We start from the raw sequence: 22,761 nt of genomic DNA, 5'->3' as shown, positions 1-22,761 counted from the left end.
CGTAAAACTACGAGTTACACAACCCCAAGGCAAGAGTTTGTGGTATGTCAGCTACTTCTCTGTATGTTAGCTTTGGGAATACAAAGGAAAATTTAAATTGATACTTTTACATGTTTTACCTTAGGTAAGGGGAATAGATTTCAGTAGGGTGTGGAAAGGCTGAATATGAGAATGTTACGGCTGAGTGGAGTGTCATACCTAATGTCAATATGCATTTCCAGTAAGTGGCATATCATGTTCGGTGCCAGTGTAATGTGACTGGGTGTGGTGTCATGGCCGGTATCAGTGTAGTATAGCTGGGTGAGGTGTCATGTCTAGTGTAAGTATACTATGGCTGAGTAGGGTGTCATTTCTGGTGGCTTTGGATTGGTGCGACAAAACCATAGGAATGTGGGCATTTCGGCCGGCTTACTACAAGTGGATATGGTCACGATTTAGCCAAACGATAGAGTGGATAATGACAATAAATCTGAAACAAACACATAATCCAACACGATTTGTTCATTTTGCACAAGCGCACTCTGTGTAGAATTACTTTTCTGCTGTTTCTGTATAGAAGCGCTTGTCTTAAGTTTGTGTAAAAAGTTCTGTTTGTACAGAAATCGTTTTTCTGTCTACAGATGATGATGGTATCAAGCACATCGGTTCTGGACCCGTTGACACCATCCTCTTCCGCGAAAACACATTCGAGAGTCTTCGAGAACGAGGCTTTCCTCACAGCTCTACGCCTCCCCACGACACCCGGCCTCCGTCTAGCCGACCCTCGACACGGGACGGCGGCCTACAGTAGGCCGTCATCGGATAGTTGCCCGGAAGACAGAAAAACCACAACAGACGTCTGACGTACCGGGAAAAATCTGTAATGGAGGATAGTTCAGCAATTCTGTTTGGGCAATGACCCGGAGCCAAAAATTGCTCACACATTTCAAGTTGTTTGGGGTTTTAAAAAGAAATGACACAGAACGCGAGTTTTTGGAATTTAGTATGCATTCAGAGTGTATACACATTTATGTCTCCTACAGAACGAAATTGTCATAATAATTTAGATTAGAAGTATATCGAGGAAGGCTCATTGTAAGTATAGTGACCTACAGAAACCAAACTGTAGAGATAGGCCGCGATGTTTCCCACACAGCCATACGGAGAGTGCTTACACAGTTAACTAATGGTGTGTTAATATCAGCAATACGACGGGTGTGTTTTCTCAGGAATGCGATTATCCTCTGAACCAGGACTTAATTAGTGACTGACACCGTGCTCATGGTCAAAGGTGATACAAAGTCTTTACAATTATTCTGTACAATATATCTATATTTCTTTTTGAAAAAAATATAATTTTGCTGTTGATTTTTGGATTTGAATCTACTGTATATAAACAGTCATTTATATTGATATCAATTTTATTCTGAAGATAGTATTGGGAGAAAACAAAGTAATGATTTTGGGATCAGAAATTGCCCTGAGTTATGATCCCCAAATTCGTGTGATTACACAATGCCCTTAATTTTCTGGCCGTTTTGGTTATATATAATGTAAGACTGACAAAATAATTTTAACCCTATTGACTTCATTTTGTATGTTTGAAGTCTGCTATCTTTAATAGCCTTCTGAATATTTTTCAGGATGATGAAAAAATTTTCCAAAAGATATTCCTCGGCTGATATTAATAAATGGGGCAGGTCACACTCATAGTAGGTTTACGTTGTGATTTTACCAGTGCTATTCTTTTAAGCAATAGAGTTATACAATATGTGGTCGAGCTTGTCCTTTTTAAGGTTTTTATTTTAAGAACAGAATTGTGGGTTAAATGCCTCGTTAAACAGTTCAGGGTAAATGAGTGTTACTTTTGTGATCACGCATGGGTACTTGTCAGCAAGGTAGACAACTCTTCTTGACATGTGCAGGAAATCTGAATCGCGGGGAATTTGATGCTATATATCACACTCGGATTGGAAACGTAACTTTTCATAACATAATATAACGAAATAGTCTTAGTGCATGTAACAGAAGGATGTATGTATCAAACTGTTTAATGGTGAGATTGAGGGCCACAGACATTATGCATCAAAAGTATTTGGCCACCGCTTCCCCCAGTACCCGTTTTCATAAAGATTCTCAGAAAGCACATAAAAATGATTGTAACCGTTACGTTTTATAAGGTTTCTGGATGAAAAATATTAAATAACAAAAATGTACATATATGATATGAACAACATGGCATTTAACTAAGAATATTCATCGCTGATATTGCAGAAAATAACTCGGGTATGAATTCTGTCTTTAAGAAATCCCTAAAAAGGAAATCCATCTAACCGTCATGGAGACTCTCGGTAGCCATCCGTACCCTCGTGTGTAACGATCACAAGACTCTCGGTAGCCATCCGTACCCTCGTGTGTAACGATCACATCAGTGAGATTCACACATTATCTCTATTATCTGTCTGACACTTGGAGTTTTTTATACCATTTATCATGCTTGCTTGTGTTGATATATTTGACAAATATATTTTTATTGTCAATATGATTTATTTGCTGTGACAGGGAAAGGAAATGTCTTGTTGTTTTGAGGTTATCTTCTTCCTGTTGTTCATAATCACGGAGTGCATGTTTGAAGTAGCCTCTGATAGAACATCGGCCATGTTTTCAATGCATGTAGTTTACATCCACTGCAGGTTCTCGTATTCTTAGGAACGCTGAGGGAGTACATGTAATTTACATCCACTACCTGTTCAGGTATATTTAGGAACGCTGAGGGAATACATGTAGTTTACACCCACTACATATCCCGGTATACTTAGGAACGCTGAGGGAATACATGTAGTTTACATCCATTACAGGTTCCGGTGTACTTAGGAGCGCTGGGGGAATACATGTAGTTTACATCCATTACAGGTTCTGGTATACTTAGGAACGCTGATTGAATACATGTAGTTTACATCCACTACGGGTTCCGATGTACTTAGGAGCGCTGGGGGAATACATGTAGTTTACATCCATTACAGGTTCTGGTATACTTAGGAACGCTGACTGAATACATCCATTACAGGTTCTGGTATACTTAGGAACGCTGATTGAATACATGTACTTTACATCCACTACGGGTTCTGATGTACTTAGGAGCGCTGGGGGAATACATGTAGTTTACATCCATTACAGGTTCTGGTATACTTAGGAACGCTGACTGAATACATGTAGTTTACATCCACTACGGGTTCCGATGTACTTAGGAGCGCTGGGGAAATACACGTAGTTTACATCCATTACAGGTTCTGGTATACTTAGGAACGCTGAGGGAATACATGTAGTTTACATCCACTACGGGTTCCGATGTACTTAGGAACGCTGACTGAATACATGTAGTTTACATCAACTACAGATCCCGGTATACTTAGGAACGTTGAGGGAACACCCGTAATTTACATCCATTATAGGTTCCGGTATATTTCGGAACGCTAATTGAATACATGTACTTCTTATCCACTACAGGTTTCGGTATACTTCGGAACGCTAATTGAATACATGTACTTCACATCCACTACAGGTTCCGGTATACTTAGGAACACTGAGGGAATACATGTAATTTACATCCACTACCTGAAATATATATTTAGGAACGCTGAGGGAATACATGTAGTTTACATCCATTACAGGTTCCGGTATACTTAAGAACGCGGAGGGAATACATGTAGTTGACATCCATTTTAGGTTCTGGTATACCTAGGAACGCTAATTGCATACATGTACTTTACATCCATTACAGGTTCCGGTATAGTTAGGAACGCTGAGGGAATACACGTGGTTTACATCCACAACAGGTTCTGGTATAATTAGGAATGCTCAGGGAGTATACGTGGTTTACATCCTCTGCAGGTTTCGGTATACTTAGGAACGTTGAGGAAATATAAGTAGTATACATCTACCACAGGTCCCGGCATACTTAGGGACGCTGAGGAAATACGTGGAATGTACATCTATTACAGGTTCCGGTATACTTAGGAACGCTGAGGGAACAAATACACGTAGTTTACATCAACTGCTTGTTCCGGTATACTTAGTCATGAGTTGAAAACCACCATGCGATATCAGAACGCGCATGTATTTTTGGTTATAATGACAATACAGTAAGTGAAGTAACGATTCTAACGCCGCCGTCATACAGGTGAAATATTCTTACACAGGGTTTAAAATACCAATCAAATGTATCAATGAAATAAATCAGACTGGCGTAGACCCTCTGAGTTTAGAGAAATAGCCTTTCACCATTGAGTTCATGTATTCAAATCTGGCACTCTCTAATTGAATTGCCATCTTAGTGATGTCAGAAGGTTTGTTTGATACCTTGGTCGGATAAAATTACGACTTACAGTCAAAATTAAAGGCTAAATATAATGCGCAATTTAGGGCCAGAAAAGTGCTTGGTACGGTAAGGCCCCAAACAGGGTTGATGAGAAAGTGCAAATTTTAAAATCCCACCACAATTCTGTGAATTGAGGAATCAGAAGTATAAATCTTGGTCAGAGCGCCCATAAAAGTTATATGGACTAGGGCAGTAGGGCCTTATCAGCCTTACCGTCTTAGGTTCTAACATTATAACCTGATAAAAAAAACAACATGCATTTTATAACTGTCTGATGATTTACTGGAGAATTTTTCAGTTATACGACAGCAGTCGAGTTTTGTTTGTGGATGAAACCTTGGTCCCCGAAGTAAACACGGCCTTTTGTCAGGTACTTAATCAATCCCGTGACCCAGTCTGGGTGACAGACAAACCAGCGTATCAAAGAATTTTGCTAATGAGCATGACCGTTTCTATAACTCTTTTGTAATATTTAGTTATTACAACACATATACAAATACTGAATTCATTATTCCTTTAGAGTTATTCATCTTACATGGCCATCTTCAGGGCGACGCTATGACCCAGGAGCCTCCCACCAATGCGGTCGCGGTGAGTTTAAGTCAAGTTCATGCTGGCTTCCTCTTTGGCCGTATGGTCGTGGGTTTCCCCAGGGTTCTACCCGGTTTCCTCCCACCATAATGCTGCCTACCGTCGAAAAGTGAATATAGTCTTGAGTACGGCGCAAAACATCAATGAAATAAATAAATAAATAAATAAATAAATAAATAAATACAGGACGATCAATGTGGTGTAGAATAGAAAGAGTTATATTCCAGTCCGCATTAATTGGTTCAGAGCCTAAGGCTGCGGGTGAACAGCAGCACGCCTGATCAATAATCCAACTGAGCATTTTTCTATAAATGATGTCTCAACAGGTTTCACCATACTTTCGGCTTTTCTTTTTGGCTCTGAGTTTTAGGTGCAAATGCCTGAAAATGAATGATTTAGGATGAGAGATTCTGAATTTGGCTACTGAAAAATGTCACAAGTTTTTGCATAAATATCATGTAATCTGCTTTTGGACATCCACATCGTTCTGTAATATTGAGCTGCTCTGTGTTGTGAACTAAATATCACGGTAGATGCAATCAGTTAATCTAGCTAAAAGCTAATTGTGGGATTCTCTAATCGACTGACTAATCGACTATTAAATAAAGCTCAGAAGACTCACAAGAACAATACGGAAAAATACGCAATGATCTCGACTAAACTATGCTATTGTGCTTTCAACTTCCGTGACGAGGTGGCTGAGAGATTCTGTGTACTTTCGGCGCTGACAGCAACAACAACCCAACCTGCCAGAGACTAATGGATATATATATTTAGATAGCAAATAGTTTCTATGCCTATGTCAATTGTCTCATTCTTGTGTCAATAAACTCAGGCTGGCAGGTTTATGTTTTTACTAAGAACTGGTAATCCTTGAGATATTGGGGTAAAACTAAGTAGCTCTGCACCAATCGATAGGATAACATCCATCTATTGATTGTGAATGGCCAGGACGAGCTTTTCACTGAAGCAGACGACATTACGAAAGGCTCGAGCCGAGCACGCTCCAACATCGTTACGAGTTTTGATTAGGATCAAGCACTCGAGAGAGAGCTGAAGACCAATGCTGACCATATAAGACGTTTTTTTTTACTTCTTACAAAGGAGAGATCCGGGTGTGAAGCTCTTCTAAAAATAGCCACTTCTACGCCGCAAAAAATAAATCACTTAGGTTTTGGAATTTTACCGTTTCCGGTTTGTTGACTGCAATTATCCGGATGGTTTTGAGTCTGTGAACGTTGAAAATCTTAATTAGTATCCGCTTTCTATACCGGCATAAGCGTCACTATCGCGGACCGACGTCTTCTGCCAGCACCGTCACAGAGTCAACTACAAAGAGCCTTGTTTCGCATTGCATCCTGAATGTCTATTCCTGGCATCTGCTTGCCTGGTCCTATGCTAGCTTATAAATATTAATACGAGTGGATGGCACGGGTCTGGGATTCGAGGTTCGTTCAGATAGCGGCTGTTCAGTTGATCGATGATCGACGCAGGTGTTGGAGACTTTCCTCCTCCAGCTAGCTACGATTTGGCGACCGAGAAGACAGGCACTGACAAGACGATCGCTTAGCTAGCTCTGCAGCTCGCTGTATCCCAGCACTCATCGTCCGACAACAGAGAAGCAAACACGTGCTAACGGGGCTAGACAGACCCAAACGGGCTGCAATGGAGAGTTGACAACGGTGTTGCCAGAGTGCATCTGATATAGCCTTAAACAGACGGAGACAGACGACATCAGACGGATTTAGACAAGAACTTTGTCTCCGTTACGCTGCTTGTGTTCACTTCACAGAACCTGTTTACAACTCTGTCTACAAAGAGACTTGTTAATCTCACTTTTCGGTTCCTGTTATTTGAATGACATGCTGGTTTCTTTCTCAGGACAAATTTGAGACGACCGCACGATTTGATCTTTATTGGCATCTACGGTGTTTGTGACTTTCACTAATCTGGCTTTTAGTTTTGTCCAAGGATAAAAGCTTTGATATAAACTTACCGCAGCATGACGAATGAACGACAAAAGAAGAAGATTGCCCGGAGACAAAGTACCAAGGTAAGAAATAAACCAAATCCCAATATCTGATCTAAAAGGAGATTTTCGATGTCAGAGAGTCTCAGGCAATATGTCATAGATACCGTTTACCAAAATCCATCTCTTTAAGAACGATTATTATTCTAGCGTGTTTATTTTCTAAATTGCCATGAAAAAAGACAACCGCCAGCAAAGCCCTATTTTACAGCTCCTCCTCGTCAATTCCATCAATCTTCCACCATCCACAGCCATTTCGCCAAAAGTCACTCTAAGCCTACCAACCAGGCATAAGGTAATAGCCCGTCCTGAAGGCGTACATAAGGTCAAATCGGACAGCGTCTACTGGATTCGAACATACGACCCCTGTGAAGAAATGTTACTATTCTGTACTGAGATTGTGCAAACTATTGCATCATACAGAGCCAAATATCCTGCACGGCTAGAATAAATGCTAGATCCGTCACAAAAAATCTGTCATCTGAACGATACTTAATATCTCAGTATACGTTCTTAGTATTCCCATATTACATATTGTAGGGGGCCTCCGTGGCTCAGTTGGTTAGCGCTCTAGCGCAGCGTGTTGATCCAGGAGCCTCTCAACAATGCGATCGTTCGGAGTTCAAGTCCAGCTTGTGCTGGCTTCCTCTCGGGCCGTACGTGGGAAGCTTCTTGTAGCAGCCTGCGCATGGTTGTGGGTTTCCCCTGGGCTCTGCCCGGTTTCTACCCACCATAATGCTGGCCACCTGGTCATATAGGTGAAATTTTGTCGAGTACGGCGTAAAACACCAATCAAATAAATAAATAAATACATATTGTAATTCTGAAAAAAAAAACAGGATTCTGCTGGTGGACTAAGCATCCTCAAGACATGGTCCCATTGCATTTGTGTTAATATTATTGTATTCCTGCATAAACCAGGATTCTTCTGGTGGACTAAGCATCCTCGAGACCTGGTCCCTATGCATTGTTTTAATGTTATTGTATCACTGCATAAACCAGGATTCTGTTGGTGGACTAAGTATCCCCGAGGCTACTTTTGCATTGTTTTAATGTTATTCTATTTTAAATGTGACAACACAGAATTTCGATTAATTCTAGGCCAGCGGCGCCTAATAAATTGCAAATTAACATCACTGCATTTTTTACCTAATTCTGCTTATGCATTTACATGAACAGTTAGAATAAAACCCTAACTGAGGTAAATTGACAAGATGTCGTATTTCACCGGTTACGTGTGACCATTTGCCAACTATCACACTGTCGTCGCTGCTCTGGTATTTCTCTCAACGGTGTAAATCTTAATTATATCACATAAACTGCATTTGTTACATCGTGAGTTATGTGACGATTTCAATCAGCGTCACAAGTTTTTACGGCTAAAACTAGTGTGTCATGCTTATTCCACCAAATACCTTCATTCTAAGTTTACAATGAGTATACTTCTCTTGTAAATAAATATGGAAAAAGCCTCCGGAAATTCTAGCAATCGGTTTCATGATTGTTTCTAATTTCGCCTTACCCTGGTCTAGGGGTTCTATATTCAACGTGTTTAATTAGATCACCTCGTTGGATATATTTACAGTCAGACCGTTGCGATCAAAGAGCAACTGGGATACATATTTTATTATCAACAGCTAGCTTGGTACACAACATGGATACTGATTTCACTCAATCGCTTGTAACATACCTTGCATCTTTCCAGTAATCACTGAAAACTGTTGACTGCTTCTCTTTGCATGAGTCCGTCCTATATTCGTACTTTATACACCTTCCTAGTTCTTTGGTAGTTTTGTGTTAAGCTTCGTTTTAGGAATTGGCCTCGTGACCAAGTAGAACAAACTCGAGTTGAGTTGTGCGATTTCCCGTTCTCTCGTAACGTCCTTTGTCTCTGTCAGTACAATTCTCGCAGTGGGATTTTATTTCGGTTACTGGCAAAATTATCGTACTTAAAGACAACTGTCAAACAGAAAATGCATCTTTGGCTTCAGAAAACGATTCGATCCGTCGTTGTTTCTCAGTTCATCAGTTTCACACTGAACAGCTTTTCAAGAGATATTTTTGATGGGATAATCAATCTAGCCAAATTCTTGTCTATGGGATGTTACCGTCAATCAAACATCCAGTCAGTCAGTCTTTTTTCAGCTTTGTATCAGCGCCAGCCTGTAAATCAACTTCCCAGTCACAATACTAATAAACTCGAGGCATCACCATGTAAATGTAAAAGGTTTCACAAGCTTTCAACCCATATGCTAGGTATAAAGGTTGCTAGGTATCCCGGCAAGTGGGTCACAAGCTTTTGGAACCTTTTACGCAGTACGCAGTTAGGCCTCGACTTAATTATTAGTATTAATGAGCCTACGAATAACTAGGTATTCAGTAACATGTAGTTCCCAGTCACAGTTATAAAGTCCTAACCACAAAATGACAGATATCAATTCATTGTTGGTAAGTCACATTCATAAAGTCGCACTTACAGAGTCAGAGCCGTAAAGATATCACCACAAAATCACATTCATAAAGTCGTACTTACAGTGCCCAAGCTGTAAAGATATTGCCACAGTCACAGCTATGGAGTCGTTGTTACAAAGTCATTTAACATGAATTTAACATGGGACAAGCCAGAGGAGAGATTAGTTTTGAGTCGGGATGGGGGAAGAAACTATGTATGAATGATTTACCTGATCACGGTCTAATTCTGTTGTACAGAACATTGTCAGTGAATCGGGCTGGCTCATTTGAAATCTGAATCACACTGTGTTACAAAAATCAAATCATTTCGTCTTTTCCAATGCTTCGTGAATACTTAGGCGAGTTATCTGTTTCACTGGTTGAACACATATTCCATCGGTTTGAGTGATCAATTCTTATTTCATTGTGTTCATCAAGAACAGACATCATGGTCTCATTCGGGCTATTTATCATACCAATAATTGGTGCCCAAATTAATTCTAATAAAAAGTGCAAATTAAGAAGAGATATTTTGATTACTATTGATGTTGGATATGTATGATTTCATATTAGTTATTCCTCAATAAATATCCTTCTCGTTAATTCTCATATTTACCATAATATCGGATATATCTGAACAATGTCTTGATGTCAAATTAAGAGACAGAAAAGTGCGCCCATAATAAGGAACTGAAAAGTGCGCCCATGTTAGAGGTCTAAAAAGTGCGTTCAAGTTAAGGCACAGAAAAGTGCACCCAAGACAAGGTACAGAAAAATGCACCCAAGTTAAGGCACAGAAATGTGCACCCAAGTTAAGGCACAGAAAGGCGTGCCCAAGATAAAGCACAGAAAAGTGCACCCAGTTAAGGCACAGAAAAGTGCGCCCAAGTTAGGGCACAGAAAAGTGCACCCAACATAAGGCACAGAAAAGTGCACCCAAGTTAAGGCACAGAAAAGAGCCCCCAAGTTAAGACAGGAAGAAGTGCGCCCAAGTTAGGGCACAGAAAAGAGCCCCCAAGTTAAGGCACAGAAATGTACACCCAAGTTAGGGCACAGAAAAGTGAGCCCAAGTTAAGGCACAGAAAAGCGCGCCCAAGATAAAGCACAGAAAAGTGCACCCAGTTAAGGCACAGGAAAGTGCGCCCAAGTTAGGGCACAGAAAAGTGCACCCAACATAAGACAGAGAAAAGTGCACCCAAGTTAAGGCACAGAAAAGAGCCCCCAAATTAAGGCAGGAAGAAGTGCGCCCAAGTTAGGGCACAGAAAAGTTCACCTATGTTAACGCACGGAAAAGTGCGTCCAAGTTAAGGCACAGAAAAGTGCACGCAACATGTGGCAGTAAAAAGTGCTCTCAAGTTAAGGCACAGAAATGTGCACCCAAGTTAGGGCACAGAAAAGTGCACCCAACTTAGGGTACAGAAAAGTGCGCCCAACATAAGGCAGAGAAAAGTGCACCCAAGATAGGGCACAGAAAAGTGCTCCCAAGTTAGGGCACAGAAAAGTGCACCCTTGCTAAGGCAGAGAAAAGTGCACCCAAGACAAGGTACAGAAAAGTGCACCCAAGTTAAGGCACAGAAATCTGCACCCATGTTAGGGCACAGAAAAGTGAGCCCAAGTTAAGGCACAGAAAAGTGCACCCTTGCTAAGGCACAGAAATGTGCACCCAAGCTAAGGCAGAGAAAAGTGCGCCCCACATAAGGCAGAGAAAAGTGCACCCGAGTTAAGGCACAGAAAAGTGCATCCAAGTTAAGGCATAGAGTGAGTGAGTGAGTGCTTGGGGTTTAACGTCATACTCAACAATTTTTCAGTCATATGACGACGAAGGAATCATTAGGGTGCATGCACGTGTAATGTGCCTCCTTGTTGCAGGACGGATTTCCACTGCTCTTTTATTTAGTGCTGCATCACTGAGACGACTTACCGAAGGCAAGTAAGCCGCCCCGCCCGAGCCATTATACTGATACGGGTCAACCAGTCGTTGCACTATCCCCTTCATGCTGAACGCCAAGCGAGGAAGTTACAACTTCCTCTTTTAAAGTCTTAGGTGTGACTCGACCAAGGATTGATCCTGGATCTACCGGTCCCGAAGCGGACGCTCTACCAACTGTGCTATCCGGGCCGGTTTAAGGCATTGAAAAGTGCGCCCAACTTAGGGCACAGAAAAGTCCGCCTAAGCTAGGGCACGGCAAAGTGCGCCCAAGTTAAGGCACAGAAAAGTGCATCCTTGCTAAGGCACAGAAAAGTGCACAAAACGTAAAGCACGGAAAAGTGCGACCAAGCTATGGCACAGAAAAGTGCGCCCAAGTTAAGGCACAGAAAAGTACGCCCAAGTTAAGGCACAGAAAAGTGCGCCCAAGTTAAGGCACAGAAAAGTGCGCCCATGCTATGGCACAGAAAAGTGCGTCCAAGTTAAAGCCCTGAAAAGAGCGCCCAAATTAAGGCACAGAAAAGTGAGCCCAAGTTCAGGCAGAAAAAATTGTCACCCAAGCTAAGGCAGAGAAAAGTGCGTCCAAACTAAGGCGCAGAAAAAGTGCACGCAAATAAGGGGCAGCAAAGTGCGTTCAGGAAGCTATTTTTGGCCCTGAATATGTAGACTGATGTATCTAGGCATAACAGATATTAATTTATCTGTTGGTGTTTACTTTCATGACTACGAATATTTATGTGTGGGTGTGGGAGGCTATGGTTAGGTACCATGCAAACCTCTACACGTAAAGCCATAGTCGAACAGTGCAAATATCGACAATTTCTCTTTGATTTACCTGATGTACAGATCTCCGTAAAGTTTTTCTGCTTTATTCATAAATTCGTGTTAACTGATGCTTCTGCGTCACAATCCTGGTTTTTGGTCCTTCCTCTAGGTTATTACTCGTAATAACAACCTGTTTTTGTAGTTATGCTACTTAAGGCGGTCGTGATACATCTGAAAATTCGTCATGACAATTAGATTGTTTTCCTGGGATATTGACTTTCATGGCTTCATCACGTATTGGGTGCTTGTCACTCTGTGCTTTTCCCCGGGGAGATGAACGCAATTATGTTTGTTGGTAATTGAATAAAATAAGATGGCGGATGTGGCTTCGAACAAATTTCCTCATAAAATTAGACTGTAATTCGAAGAGGTGTCATCCAGGACATCTTTCTATTTTCTGCAATCTGGAATCGTCTGACGTAATCTTATACAGACAAGAGGCCTGAAGGTAAACATCTGCTCGGATTATCCGTCATCTGCTTCAGCACAGTGTCATAGACTAGTGACGTCAGAGACTAGTGACGTCAGAGAGAAGCACAGCCAGAGACGTTATCCAAAACGGTTTGCTGGTAAATGGGTGACGTCCTGCTAATTCAAGTTTGAGTTGAATTAAATTTCTCCAACCTTAGCAAAAATTGATGTAAGAGTTTTATTTAGGGTAATAATATAGATAAGTGAAATAACATAGTTCTACTGAAAGCTTAGGGCAATGTTTTATATACAGCTTTTTTGGGCAATGTTTTGTATACACTTTTTACATTTTTCTGTGTAAAACACACCTTGAAACTTAACAGCTAAGTAAACCGTAGTAATGTGGAAAAGAAGGAAAAGGAGATGCCATCAGCTCAAGGATCCAGTAGCCATTATAGAACTATATTATAAAAGCATAGGCCATAAAACTGCCATAACTGCCATAAATTTGTCATATAGTCTGCCATAAATCTCCCACAAATCTGTCATATAACCTGCCGTATAATCTGCCAGAAATCTGCCATACATAAATTTGCCATATTGTATGTCATATAATCCGCCAATAAATCTGCCAAAAATCTGCCATATAATCTGCCATAAAATCTGCCATATAATGTGCTATAAAATCTGCCATATAATCTGCCATAAAATCTGCCATATAATCTCCCATATAACCTGCCATATAATGTGCCATAAAATCTGCCATATAATCTGCCATAAAATCTGCCATATAATCTCCCATATAACCTGCCATATAATGTGCCATATAATCTGCCATATAATCTACCATAAAATCTGCCACATAATCTGCCATATAATGTGCCATAAAATCTGCCATATAATCTCCCATATAACCTGCCATATAATGTGCCATAAAATCTGCCATATAATCTGCCATATAGCCTGTCATATAATGTGTCATAAATCTCCAACAAATCTGCCACATAATCTGCCATTAATTTGGCATTAACATGCCATATCATCTGCCATATCATCTGCCATAAAACTGCCAAAAATTTGCTATAATTCTACCATATCTGCGAAATAATTTGCCATACATTTTGTCATAAGTCTGCCATATAACCTCCTATTAATGTCTAAAAATATATCAGTTACAATAACATAAGATTAGTCATTTAAATTATAAACCTCCACATCTCGACGACATTGACACAGTCACGACTTTGATACATATATGACTTTGGCACAAACAAATGTGACACATAGAGATGACTTTAACACACAGAGATTTATTTATTTATTTGACTGGTGTTTTACGCCGTACTCAAGAATATTTCACTTATACGACGGCGGGCGGCATTATGGTGGAAGGAAATGGGGCAGAGCCCGGGGAAAGCCCAGGACCATCGGCAGGTTGCTGGTAAACATTCCCAGGCACAGGACACAGAGATGACTTTGAGACACAGAGAGAATTTGACACACAGAGAGGAATTTGACACACAGAGATGACTTTGACACACAAAGATGACTTTGAAACACGGAGATGAGTGTGAGATACAAACAAATTTAACGCACAGAGATGATAATGACAAACAGAGATGACTTTGAGGCACAAAGATGACTTTGATACACAAACAAATTTGACACACAGAGATGACTTTGACGCACAGAGATGATTTTGATACACAGAGATAAATTTGACGCACAGAGATGACTTTGGCGCACAATGATGATTTTGGCATACAGAGATGATTTTGGCACACAGAAATAACTTTGACACACAGGAAACTTTGACACACAAAGATGACATACAGAGATGACTTTGACGAACAGCAATGACTTTGATCCGCGAACAAATTTCACACACAAAGATCACTTTGACACACAGAGATGACTTTGACACACAGAGATGACTTTGTCAAAGGTTGGTAATCTTTCCCAAATGTGAAGATCATAATGTTTAGGAGTTATTACCCTAGAACAGCTGTCGTCAGAACGGTTAAATAAAACCTCTCATTAGGCCACAGAATTAACCGGTGCTAGATTGTCTAATAGTCATCGCAAAAAGAGTACCTCTACAAATCCCGGATGCAGAAGGTTAAAAGAAGGTTTTGACGTCCATATATGGATCCAAGTTCAGGTTTTTGTCTCGCTGGATGAAAATTGATGACTGGGTTATACAGTACGAAGATAATTTGTTTCCGTGAAATATTTCTAAAAAGTACACCTGCCCTTCAGTGTTTTTAGATCTGGATTCCAATTACTCTACGGTGTCCAATTTCTACCGACAAACATAATGTACACATAATAGGAGTGTGGCAAGCATAATGTATACATAATAGGAGTGTGGCAAACATAATGTACACATAATAGGAGTGTGGCAAACATAATGTACACATAATAGGTGTGTGTTACAGTTGGCACTGTTACATAAACGGACCACGATAACACAGCTGGTAGAGCGTCAGCTTTGGGTCCAGGGTCAATCCTGCGATGACCCACACCTAAGAGACCTTAAAAGAGTAAGTTGTAACTTCCTTGCATGGCGATCAGCGTAAAGGGGGATAGCGCAACGGCTGGTTGACCCGTACCAGTAAAATGGCTCGCGCGGGCCGGCTTACTTGCAGCACTAGATGGAAGAGCGGTGGAAATCCGTCCTGTAGATAAGAAGCACATTACATACACTCTAAGGATTCCTTCGTCGTCATATGGCTGAACAGTTAAGTACGACTCTAAACCCCAAGATTCAGATCTGCCTGGGCAGTTTGTTTTCCTGGTTCAGAGTTTACAAATATTCGAGAGGATCCATAAGCTTACAAAATATTTAAATTTCTTTCTTTATTTATTTATTTATGCGATTGGTGTTTTACGTCGTACTCAATAATATTTAACTTATACAACGGCGGCCAGCATTGTGGTGGGAGGAAACCGGGGAGAGTCCCGGGAAATCCACGATCATCTGGTTGCCGCCAGACATTCCCACGTACGGCCGGAGAGGAGTGAGTGAGTGACTGCTTGCGGTTTAACATCGTACTTAACAATTTTTCAGTCACTTGACGACGAAGGAAGCCATAGAGCGCATGTAGTGTGCCTCCTTGTTGCAGGACGGATTTCCACTGCTCTTTCATCTAGTGCTGCTGCACTGAGACGCTTTAGCGAAGGCGAGTAAGCCGCCCGCAAGAGCCATTATACTGATACGGGTCAACCAGTCGTTGCACTTTATGTTGACCGCCAAGCGAGGAAGTCACTACTTCCTCTTTTAAAGTCTTAGGTGTGACTCGACCAAGGATTGACCTTGGATCTACCGCTCCCGAAGCGGGCGCACTACCAACTGTGCTATCGGGGCCAGTCGGCCGGAGAGGAAGCCAGGATGAGCTCGACTTGACAAAATATTTATAAAAAGAAATAACTTTTGTTACACACTTCTATTTGAGACGTAGTCACAGGTTTTTATAATCCGATATAAGTCCTTCAGTCATAAAAGTAGACAGTGTTATTTACCTGTCAGCGACAACTGCGGTTTACCGAGCTTATGGACAGTCCGCAAGTATCATTTATTCTTTAGTTGGAAGGCTTTTCGATCGGAACACGGATTCATTTTATTTGATCAGGTGCGTTTTTTCGCTGATCAGTTTGTTCTGAATGTGGAGAACGTGATTTTGAGGCCGATGTATGAAAACAATGTGGTCTTCTTTTTCTCCTGAAAATATGACGGTGTTGTTATCGTCAAGCTGGTGGTTCGTGACTAACTACGGCACGTTGACAAAACATCAAACCACGCATAGTACACATGTTCTGTTTTTCATCTCTATCAGTCTCTCTAATCGATTCAGGACCCGGCCATTTTGTCACCACTTTACCTCGCACCTGCCTTTGTTCGTCATGATTTGTGTATGGACAACTTGGACTGTATACTTAGCAACGCTAACGCCCTACAATGACTTGGCTAAACAACAAATCATGTTTCACGCCGGAATATACCTCATCATAGCAACAACTGCCGTGATGGGTTATCCCCCCTGACGTAACAAAGTCCACGTACTCCTCAAATCGCCAGATTAGGGACACGTGACCTATCTTAATTCAGCACTCTAAATGATTGACTAATCCGTGTTCTGTTGATTTTTTATTTTCCTTTCGAGTACTAACTACCTAGTAACCTGTGTGTATTCTCAAAAATCACAGATTGACAGCTGATCAAATCTATACATAAATCAACAGGGATGACTTAAAAATCCCTCGGCCGGTATGGAACAGAAAGTCAATTATACATGCCAATAGATGCTGTATAGCTTATGTCAATAGACCATCATCTAAGATCGATGTAACAGCTATATCGGCATCCACTTGTGAGGAATACCATCAATTTGTCGGTCAGATTGGTAGGAATAATGCTGTCAGCTTGACAGTGGAACTATTGATGTGTGGCTGACAATACCATACACAGGCAATGTGATAAATATCCGCTTCTTTCCTCAGCAGTGTTCTGATGACAATGGCTGTGTATTTATGAAATAAATTTCTATGTGTCAGCAACACATCACTCGGTGAAAGGTTCGGATGATCTCTGTTTTTTGTATCCGTGGATCAATGGAATTAAATGTCTTTTGGAAACTCCACAATAACTCTGCATAAGTATATCGAAGATCTAGGAGAGGTAACGAATACTCTGATAAGATTTATCGACCAAAGAAAGAGATGTTGAATATATTATCCAGAATTAATGCCCAACACAAACCCTCAAAACAATGAAGACATACATCGTTTGACAACTGTCGAAACCAAGAAATGCAGCAGAGAACAGTAACAACATTGTTTTGTTACCAGTACGCCAGAGCGACTATGGTTCGACCCAGCCACAAAATGGCCACATTCGTCTCAGCCACAAAATCGAAACTGCCTCAATCGACCCGGCCTCAAAATTGAAATTGCCACATTCGATCCAGCAACAAAATGAACATTGCCTCATTCGACCCCAACTGCAAAATCGACATTGATCCAGCCCCAAAGTCGACATTGCCACATTTGACCCAGCCACAAAATCGACATGCTCACATTCTCCCCATGTGAGTTGACGACCGCAGCTAGATACAGACTTTTGTATAAAGCTCAGTGACGAAGGGCTCTAATTGTAAGTTCTTGGATTGCAATGCTTTGTATGTTTTTAGTCGTACATCTACTTGTCAACTCCTGATCGTCATCATAAAGATGAAACTTAGAGATTGGGCGCAATGACATGGATTAATGCATGCCAGCGGAGAGCAATACTTGATTCTCGAGAACATTCAAAAGTCTATAGCCTCTAAGGCAAATTGTTAAGAATATAAACGCCGGTTATGTCTTTTCATTTAATAATCTCACCAGACAGCCTGTAACAACAGTAACATCAGCTGACGTACGCATTCATATCTGGTAGAAGCTACGTCGTACCGAGCCTTGTCAGACCCCTTCAAGTTAAACTAGTCAATACACTTTCACACGAGCCCACATAGGAAATATAATGATTATGAAAACCCTCGCAAATGAAAATGGGCAATAAATTGGACGATGTACCAATTAACGTGAGCCTTATATGATTGAGTAGACAAAATTACACTCATTGAACCCTGAGCGGCCGTTGGCGCATGCATGGTGAGGTGTACGGAATTTTTGTTCCGAAATTTGTTGACACCTTGGCAGTCGTTGACACTTTGGCAGTCGTTGACACCGTGGCAGTCGTTGACACTTTGGCAGTTGTTGACACATTGTCAGTTTTTGACACCTTGACAGTTGTTGACACCTTGGCAGTCGTTGACACCTTGGCAGACTTTGAGACACATGCACAGCGAGGTGTGTGAAAATGTGACGGAAATTGCAGTCATTGAGACCTTAGCAGTCGTTGACAGTTCCACTGCGAGGTGCATGAAAATCTGACGAAAAATTGCAGCCGTTCTGACCTTAGCAGTCGTTTAAAGATGTACTGCAAGGTGCATAAAAATGTGATTGAAAATTGTAGTAGTTGAGATCTTAGCAATAGTTGACGGACGCACTGCAATGTACATGAAAATGTGACGGGAAATTGCAGTCGTTTAGAGATGCACTGCAAGGTGCATGAAAATGTGATGGAAAATTGCAGTCGTCGAGATCTTAGCAATAGTTGACGGACGCACTGCAATGTACATGAAAATGTGACTGAAAATTGCAGTCATTGAGACCTCAGCAGTCATTGACAGATGCACTGCAGGGTGCATGAAAATGTGACGGAAAATTGCAGTCGTGGCTACCTTCTCAGACATTAAGATTTCTGCATTGCCAGGTGCATGAAAATGTTCCTGAAAGACAGCAAAGGTATATACAGCTGGACGACAATCGCTGTGGACTGTTATAAGACCAGCATTGACACTACTTATATATTAGAAAGGCCAGTAAGGTCGCTGTCAAACTTGCGACATGAACCATGTTTTCGGTGATGATAGTAGTTGTGTTCGGAATTGACCGCCGCCCTTCCTCGCATGTACCTTCCTCCCTTAAATAACAGCCGAAAAATGCAAGAGGCGTTTTGGGCAGATCGACTGCAGTGAGAAAAAAACTTAGCTAGGCGATGCCACCGACCAGCCTAGCTCTCCACCCCAACTCACAACCGCTGAATCCTTGTTTTATATAGGATCAAATATGAGGAGCGGGATTTGTTTACTTGTGAATGAACCTCATTGGGTCGAGAGCTTAGTTGTTCTCCTGAGTAGATTTCACATCCGAGCACCTGTGTGTAAGAGCCAGTATTCTCCAACAATCGACCGACGCCAGCATTGCCCTAGATCTGGAGGTAAATATTGACGCAATGGCAAGCGACATCTTCCCCTGTCTACGCTACCATTGGGACGTCATGGAGGCCTGATTTCTATCAAGGGATACCGAATTCAGCGCAAGTCGCCCAGTGGCCTACTTTACGTGCCATGCCATCCTTAATTATTGAACAGTTGATGAAAGTGGCTCGAATACATAATACCGTTATTGTTGGATCCATTGTGTACGGTAAAATTTTAACACCGAATCGACAATTAGCCAGATTCTACGAAACAGCGGCCCACGCATTTCCGGCTAATTTCTGAGCAATATACTTTACAATGCATCGATCAATTCTGGCTATCAGCATTTTCCAATTATTCTTCTCAGATTCAAATTCCGCAAGCGCCTGAAGATTTCTTACTTGGATAACAAGACAGTTACTGGCTTAACTAAAGGGCGAGGTGACAACATGCAAATAACTAACCTAGTTAGTCACAGAATCAATCACCCCGATGATCAATCATCCTGTCACAGATTACATGACAACTTACGTGTGGGCACAAACACGCCTGTGGACAGATTCTCCACAAATAATCAAATAATCCACCTAATCCATTAGGTAATCACATCCATGTATCGATGGATGAGGTAATGATCGTTTTACTTGCGCACACTAAAGGGCAAGCCAATTAACCAAATAACCCGAAAAAGAACCAATAACCATCACTGAACTATCGGCTACACGATCTCATCAATGGTCAGGTAAATTGACATATAATCCCACCGAGCCACCATCTGGCCATCAAACAACCAATGATCCCATTAATCGGCCAATCCAAGTGTCCCTCAATCAACACACAAGCCCTCAATCAGCCCATAATCTCACCAATCAGTTAACTGGTCTCAAACAACAGAGTATAAAGCAATTTTCTTACAAATTAACAGATGTTTGTATCAAACAACCAGTGGGTCATCGGACTAGCCTGGTGTCGAAAATGAACCAGTGCATACATCAACTAACCACACAATAACCAATGAACCATTAACGAAATTCGTCTCAGTCCACCAGCATGCCAACTGGGCTCACGGCAGTCCACCAGCATGCCAATTAGGCTCACGGCAGTCCACCAGCATGCCCATTGGGCTCACGGCAGTCCACCATCATGCCAATTGGGCTCACGGCAGTCCACCAGCATGCCAATTAGGCTCACGGCAGTCCACCATCATGCCAACTGGGCTCACGGCAGTCCACCAGCATGCCAACTGGACTCACGGCAGTCCACCAACATGCTCATTGAGCTCACGGCAGTCCACCAGCATGCCCATTGGGTTCACGGCAGTCCACCATCATGCCAATTGGGCTCACGGCTGTCCACCAGCATGCCAATTGGGCTCACGGCAGTCCACCAGCATGCCAATTGGGCTCACGGCAGTCCACCAGCATGCCAACTGGGCTCACGGCAGTCCACCAGCATGCCAACTGGACTCACGGCAGTCCACCAGCATGCCAACTGGGCTCACGGCAGTCCACCAGCATGCCAATTAGGCTCACGGCAGTCCACCAGCATGCCAACTGGGCTCACTGCAGTCCACCAGCATGCCAACTGGGCTCACGGCAGTCCACCAGCATGCCAATTCGGCTCACGGCAGTCCACCAGCATGTCAATTAGGCTCACTGCAGTCCACCAGCACGCCAATGAAACACACGGACTGTTGCAATGAACTTATCATCCTTCGTCCCTTTCATTTGCCAGGTACTTGACAAACAACTTATTTTCTGCTGTGTCAGCAAATGTCGACCTAAGCCAGCGTCCGTCTTGTTCAAAGACTGGATGAATAGTGTTAGCCAGCAATATGTGTGCTTTAAAAATTGAAGCAAACGAAGGGAAAACCATCGTTAATTAAAACTTTCGTCATTAATAAACAAATGGTACGGTAATTAGAAATACGGTAATTACAGACTCACGGACGAATCGATTCCTGTCGTCCTTATCTACATTGTGTAACAAACATGTGAATGTTTTAGAACAGCCCTTTCCTCGTTCGTTTACGCATCAACATTCTTTAAGCTACAGTTATAGTCATATGTTTGAAACAAGATAAAGAAAGGAATATTTTAGTGCGGAGCGATGCTTCCCTATGAAATATAACTTTCCCTGAGGCTAACGTTTCCGTTATTTGTTAGCTGTTCTTTTCAGCCCAAACGCGGACAAATATTCTTTGGCTAGTCATATTTTCTTAAGGACAAAACGAAACAAAACGAAGTTAGAAATGTCTTTGTGTCGAAAATTTTATTCATAAAAAGGAGGATGTTTACAATCGTAAATAAAAGGATATCCAAATGGAGATAGCGACCTTAAATCACAGGTCTGGTTCATCGCGGTTGACAAAAATTTAACCTGAGCTGTGAAATCTCCATCTACATACAGTGCTTCTACATAATAAAGTTATTAGTTAAAAATGTATCCTGTTTTTTTGTTTGTTTTGATTGGCTGTGTGGAGACACTTTTTATAAAACAAAAAAACCCTCTCAAAGTCTTGTTTTGTTTGTTTTTAAGGAGGGGAGCTTTTTTCTATAATACAGCTGAAATCCTTTAGTTTTCCTTCATGAAGTACACACTGTGTTGCTTAGTTCGACAGTACTCACTCACGTATCGATTGGTTGAAAATGTGGCACTGCCAGTTAAAACGATTTCTGTTAGGTAACCTACTTGTGTTACATGTGGATGGTTTTTCACGGATAGGCGCGGGAAATCTTCACGAAATTGATCTGATGTTACAGGGGCACAGTCATCACTTTGATTTGTTAAGTAGGGAAAGTAAAGACAAACACGTTGCTTACAGATTAGATTAGAATATTGTAATATTTATCATGCCTGTAGCATTAATCATGCCTGTAACATTCATCATGTCTGTAACATTTATCATGTCTGTAACATTTATCGTGTCTGTAATATTTATCGTGCCTGTAACATTAATCATGCCTGTAACATTTATCATGTCTGTAACATCTATCCTTCCTGCATGTTACATTTTCATGCCTGTAACATTTATCATGTCTCTAATATTTATCATGTCTGTAACATTTATCTTGTCTGTAACATTAATCATGTCTGTAACATTTATCATGTCTGTAATATTTATCATGTCTGTAATATTTATCATGTCTGTAACATCTGTCATACCTGTTACATTTTCAAGCCTGTAACATTTATCAAGCCTGTTTCGCCGATTCAGATCAACAATGCACTTTTGATAAATGTATTGTTCAAAACCTGGCCATGATGTCACACTGTTCACCGTAATGACTTCTCCCCAAGGATCGTACGTACTGGTCCATTTTCAACGGCCATTTTCGTCTTCAGTTGTCATTGCACTCTGATA

The 22,761-nt window shown here is 41.4% G+C and overlaps 1 protein-coding gene across 1 annotated transcript in view; it reads left to right on the top strand.

Annotated features, from left to right (window-relative positions):
- LOC135463516 (fibrocystin-L-like) overlaps nucleotides 1-2,726 on the top strand; it is a 55,662-nt gene extending 52,936 nt beyond the window's left edge. The window contains 1 exon segment of the mRNA XM_064740774.1: nucleotides 621-2,726. Within this exon segment, the coding sequence (XP_064596844.1) occupies nucleotides 621-790 (170 nt within the window). The 3' untranslated portion in view covers nucleotides 791-2,726.
- The last annotated feature ends 20,035 nt before the right edge of the window (nucleotides 2,727-22,761 follow it).

This window comes from Liolophura sinensis, chromosome 3 (assembly GCF_032854445.1).
Source record: "Liolophura sinensis isolate JHLJ2023 chromosome 3, CUHK_Ljap_v2, whole genome shotgun sequence".
NCBI lineage: Eukaryota > Metazoa > Mollusca > Polyplacophora > Chitonida > Chitonidae > Liolophura > Liolophura sinensis.
Note: the sequence above shows the minus strand (reverse complement) of the source record. Positions and strands in the feature narration are given on the sequence as shown.